At 42.2% G+C, this 5525-nt stretch overlaps 1 protein-coding gene across 2 annotated transcripts; it reads right to left on the bottom strand.

The window, feature by feature from the left end:
* Positions 1-1149: 1149 nt before the first annotated feature.
* Positions 1150-5318, bottom strand: LOC139395706 (YEATS domain-containing protein 4). Of its 2 annotated transcripts, XR_011630573.1 has the most exons (8): positions 5076-5318; positions 4669-4788; positions 4491-4557; positions 4307-4401; positions 3810-3899; positions 3590-3677; positions 1786-2462; positions 1150-1690 (listed from the first exon to the last, which is right to left on the bottom strand). XR_011630573.1 is itself a non-coding variant. In XM_071143049.1 (7 exons), the coding sequence occupies exons 1-7, from the start codon at positions 5124-5126 to the stop codon at positions 2293-2295; spliced, it is 681 nt and encodes a 226-aa protein (XP_070999150.1). In that variant the 5' UTR covers positions 5127-5305; the 3' UTR covers positions 1150-2292. The 2 variants fall into 2 exon arrangements, 1 of the variants encoding a protein (XP_070999150.1); XM_071143049.1 differs by having other exon boundaries at positions 1150-2462; positions 5076-5305.
* Between the last annotated feature and the right edge of the window lie 207 nt (positions 5319-5525).

The raw sequence follows: 5525 nt of genomic DNA, 5'->3' as shown, positions 1-5525 counted from the left end.
GTAATCACAAGGCTCTCCCTTTTCAATGTCTGAGCTGTACTGTAATTCAGTGTTACGCTATGGTGCGTTCAACAAGGCAGAGAGGGAAAGAGAGTGGGAGATCTCTTTGAAGATGTGTGGGTTGAGGGCCACACAATCTGTTCAGTTGTACCCTCTAACTAACTAGTGGTACTCTGTGTTTTGGAAGAGTCTGAAATGAACAGAGTCGGCCATCTACTAAACTCACTGCAGCATTCACCATGTATTAGATTTAGATTTGACTCGGGAATTCGTTTTCATTAAAAAACTACAATGACAAATTGTAGTGAAATGGAGAATAAAGAAATGCTGGTCAATGTGTAATAATACAATACGATATTAATGCTGCTATGCACCTGTTGTTGATGCCACAAGCCCCTGTCCTTCTTCACTCACACCTTGTTTCTAATTGTTGCCTCCTCCCTCTTCCAATACAAACAATTGTTGCCACCTCCCTCTTCCAATACAAACAATTGTTGCCACCTCCCTCTTCCAATACAAACAATTGTTGCCACCTCCCTCTTCCAATACAAACAATTGTTGCCACCTCCCTCTTCCAATACAAACAATTGTTGCCACCTCCCTCTTCCAATACAAACAATTGTTGCCACCTCCCTCTTCCAATACAAACAATTGTTGCCACCTCCCTCTTCCAATACAAACAATTGTTGCCACCTCCCACTTCCAATAAATATTTGCTCATCACCGCTCTCTAGTGGTGGTGGAAGGGTAATGCAGAGGCTGTATATTCATTAAACATTACAGCGCTCCGGTCTCCTTACAAGGTAAACAACAGTTTAGCGCTCTCCAACAGAGATGAAAATGCCTGCTGTCGTTCTCGATCTTTTATCTAAATGGTGATCAAGAAGTGAAGTCATATCAAAAGGGTCGACACATGTACTGATACCGAGACAGTTGGCCATGCCCAGGCTATCCACATGTGTTTTAAGAGATCAATCCTTGACAAAATAATCATTTGCAAATAACCCTGAATAGCATCTAAGACATGTTTGATCCATCAGTTCCATCACATAGGAGAAATCAAAGAAAAAACTGGTTTGAGTTTTACAGAGAGCCATCTGTGGTAAATCTGAGTGGAATTGAGAGTGAGTGGAGTGAAACGAACATGGATTATCTTCAGTGTTCTTGTTTATTATGTACATGATCATATAAAACCATTCTGCTAGGCAGTGTGAAGTCTGGAATTCAAACGGAATGCCTCTACATTTCTCTATTGTTAGTGCAATCATCCATAATGATGTGAGGTCCTGTGGCAGGATGAGCATGGTGACAGTACGGCCAGGATGAGCATGGTGACAGTACTGGCAGAATGAGCATGGTGACAGTACGGCCAGGATGAGCATGGTGACAGTACGGCCAGGATGAGCATGGTGACAGTACGGCCAGGATGAGCATGGTGACAGTACGGCCAGGATGAGCATGGTGACAGTACGGCCAGGATGAGCATGGTGACAGTACGGCCAGGATGAGCATGGTGACAGTACGGCCAGGATGGTGGAGTCCATTCCAGGGACCCACCCGTACGACGAATATACACACACATGACCAAGTCACTTTGGAGTCATACACACACATGACCAAGTCACTTTGGAGTCATACACACACATGACCAAGTCACTTTGGAGTCATACACACACATGACCAAGTCACTCTGGAGTCATACACACGCATGACCAAGTCACTTTGGAGTCATACACACGCATGACCAAGTCACTTTGGAGTCATACACACACATGACCAAGTCACTCTGGATGAAATCATCTGAGAAATGACAGATATTATATTATGGAATTAAACAATCGTAAAATGGAGTGATATTCTGTGTGGATTCCAGACGAGGGCAATTTCCAAATCCATCCCTAGCCCCTCCTCCCTGGCACCTCCCTTTGCTCTGAAGGGGTTGGATAGGTGGAAGAAAAAAGGCGTAAACTCCATCCAGCCTATCAGAAATCGGGAAGACAAGGTGAGTCACAAGCACCATATTGCATCCACCTATCCAAACCCTTCAGATATACAGGGGTGCCTCGGGGAGATGGCCTATAGGTTGATTTGGAATTTAGGGTGTGTCTCAATTGTATATCCATGATTCATTGCGTCCTCTCTCATCTCCTTCTCAAAACACATAGGAAGAGAAGATCCAAGACAAGGAACCTCATATCTTGTCTTCCAATGAGTTTTGAGAAGGATGCAAGGAGAGAAGGTATGAGGAATCAAGAAAATACCATTGAGATTCACCCAGTGTGTGTGTGTGTATCAGTGGTCTTTGATCTGGTCCTCCTCCTCCAGCTTGCGTATCTCTCCCTTCAGGAAGTTGATGGTCTCTCTGCTGGCCTTCAGTCTATCCTTCAGGTCTGTGATCTCCTGACTGGTCTTCTTCTTCGCTGCTTCCAGCTTCTCCCGCGTCCGCAGCTCCAGCTCCGCAACTACAGACACAGGAAGGGTCAGTCACCAGTGACACTGTCCACTCAGCACTGCACAGTGGTGTCACTGAACAATGAGGACAAAGACATTGGGTTTTATTGGCTGCCTTTACATAGGCAGTCCAATTCTGATCTCAATGGCAAAGGATCTGATTTGTCAAAAGACCAATAATTGGGTAAAAGATCAGAACTGGGCTGCCTGTGTAAACGCAGCCATGGACTTTTAATCTAAGCCACTACTGCACGGTTCCCCACCTTCCTATTATGTCATTGTGTTAAGCACTCTGAAATTCATCCTGTTTAAAAAAAGGTGCTATAATAACAACAGTAGAGTTTCTTGGGAGAGGCTGAGGATGCCCTCTCTTTTTTGGGGTTCTGTTCGCACGTTTTGACACTTTCTTCCCATGTGACGGGAGTAGTACTGGTTTCCAGCTTCTTGTTGCCGAGGTGGTTTTAATAGGCTCCCCAAGTTTTCTGAGCAATTCTTTTTCATTGTTGGACATAAGACTAACAACACCAGGAAATCAGCTCCAAGAGATTTTCATTTGGGAAAATGTGTTTAAGTATTCCCATGTATGATAGAGAGATGTGATTATATATACACATGTAAGCCAGGTTTGAAATGGTGTTTTAGTCAAATATTATATCTGTTTGGGCTTCTTTGAGGTACATTTGCAGTCTACAAATGATTTGTAATTATGTTCCGGGCCCCCAACCAGCCTCTCAAGAAAAAAAATAAAATAATCTAGTGGATGATGTCTGTAATTTGCATTGAAAGACATTTGTCCGACGAGGGTTAAAAAAGACATAGCTAGATACAGTAGTTACTAGTTGCAATATGAATCTACAGGTACTAAATGTACAGGTGTGTGTGTGCTCCTCACACTCAGTCTCGTGCTTATAGGCCCCCAGGGTCAGTTGTCTAGAGGTACTAAATGTACAGGTGTGTGTGTGTGCTCCTCACACTCAGTCTCGTGCTTATAGGCCCCCAGGGTCAGTTGTCTAGAGGTACTAAATGTACAGGTGTGTGTGTGTGTGCGTGCTCCTCACACTCAGTCTCGTGCTTATAGGCCCCCAGGGTCAGTTGTCTAGAGGTACTAAATGTACAGGTGTGTGTGTGTGCTCCTCACACTCAGTCTCGTGCTTATAGGCCCCCAGGGTCAGTTGTCTAGAGGTGCTAAGGAGCTGTTGCATCATGGCTGTGGGGTCCTGGAAGATCTGAGAGAGGAACAGGAAGGACAGAGAGTTGAGACGGGGCCTCTCTGCTTTCTTTCCTCACCTTGGTTTCACTTCCTTTCTCATGTCCTCTTCGGTTCACTGTTTGAAAAATAAATAAATAAAATGTCTCACCATTTCATCATAGAATTCAGAGACCACCGTCTTCTTGGGCATGGCACTGGAGTCAGACTGGAAGAGCTTCAGTAAGTGGTAGAGAGTCACCTATAGATAGGATTAGATTAGATAGGATAAGATTAGATAAGATAAGATATAGATAGATAGATAGATAGATAGATAGATAGATAGATAGATAGATAGATAGATAGATAGATAGGAGAGCCAGATAGAGAGAGAGAGACAGACAGACATTCATGTAACTGGGGGAACTGTATCATAAAAATAATGTAACTGTACAATGAAAATGTAGTCTCAAGTCCACTGTTATTAAACTATTGTTTTACTACTTTAATGTGTCCTAATTTAGAAAACGTATTGTATTTTTATCACCTTCCTATTATGTTATTGTGTTAAGCACTCTGAAATTCATCCTCTGTTTAAAAAAAAGGTGCTATAATAATCAAGTTTGATTTGAACGAGGTCCCTAAATGACATAGTCGAGCACCGCTCACCGGCCTCTCATTGGGGTCGATGAAAAATATCTTGATGATGATCTCAAACTCTCCCCAGCCCGTCTCTGTGATCTCGTACGGAGGCTTCGTCACGACTACGACGGATCAGAAAGAGAACACCATGAGCCCTACATTCATGACAAATTACATCACTGTTAATACGTGGATACATTACAAACTTTACCTCTGAGTGGATTCACATAACTTTCATGTAGCTTGAACTGTATTTTCTTCACATATGCAGACATATCCTGGAATATAATTGGTCAGGTCAATACTGTATTATCCAATGATCATTATCATTATCCAATGAGACCTTGAAGTCAACACCATCCATTTTCCAAGATGACAGTTGAATTTACCTCGTTTCTGTATGGTTTCACGTACACAGACCATTGGTGAGTGTGTCCGTCCTCCTCTCGCTTCTTTCCAAAATACCGAGCAACGTTTCCGAATACGATGGGTTTGACGATCGTAACACCCTGTGGATAACAGACAAATGATGTTTTCTGCAACATCATGCAGATCAATGATGATAATATGGTGAACCGGCTGGCAGATAGTAAGAAGTGATGCGGTTTCATGCCTGCCTTTCCAACCGTGTCTTCACGACAAGCACTTCACTGACACGCTTCCATAGACTTATTAAAAATGAAATATATTATAATTAGGGAACACACTTAGTTAAATTGTCTCTTATTAACATAAAACTTTTTATCGATCATATTATAGTTACCGGTATCAAATATTATTGACATCCATCCCCTACCTTCACTCTACCCCCGGAATCTGGTCCAAATTCAGCCATCCTTTTAAACATAGTATAGAGACTAGAAAGTGACGTTAAACTCGTATATGTCACTATAGGACTCTTGCAGTAGTGATTTGGAACGTGTCATTTAATAAGATTGCCATTAAATCTACGGAAACAACACGATTTTACATTGTACACATTTCAAATTGCCAGCCAAACAAGCACCGGAAGTACGTTACATTGTTCGTGGTCCGATGTGAACACGGCAGCTAAAACGATTTATGGTCCTCTTGTCTAATGTTCTGCTTTGTGCCCTGTAGTAGTAAATGTATTGCAGTCATATAGACTGAATTGTGTTTTGCAATTTACAATCATCAAATAGTAAAATCCTAAACTAGCAAAACATGTAATACAATGTTAAACTATGCAATATATACAAAACAACAATAATACAACGACAATGTT

Source organism: Oncorhynchus clarkii, unplaced genomic scaffold (assembly GCF_045791955.1).
Source record: "Oncorhynchus clarkii lewisi isolate Uvic-CL-2024 unplaced genomic scaffold, UVic_Ocla_1.0 unplaced_contig_803_pilon_pilon, whole genome shotgun sequence".
Classification (NCBI taxonomy): Eukaryota; Metazoa; Chordata; class Actinopteri; order Salmoniformes; family Salmonidae; genus Oncorhynchus; species Oncorhynchus clarkii.
This window is presented reverse-complemented; position numbering and strand designations above follow the sequence as displayed.

Bases quoted from the DNA above. Each gene is read 5' to 3' on its own strand.
- LOC139395706 (XM_071143049.1), bottom strand. From the start codon at position 5,126: ATGTTTAAAAGGATGGCTGAATTTGGACCAGATTCCGGGGGTAGAGTG. The intron at 3,900-4,306 runs GTGAGCGGTGCT...TCCTATCTATAG, and splicing joins TCGACCCCAATGAGAGGCCG to GTGACTCTCTACCACTTACT. The intron at 3,678-3,809 runs GTGAGACATTTT...TTCCTCTCTCAG, and splicing joins CTGAATTCTATGATGAAATG to ATCTTCCAGGACCCCACAGC.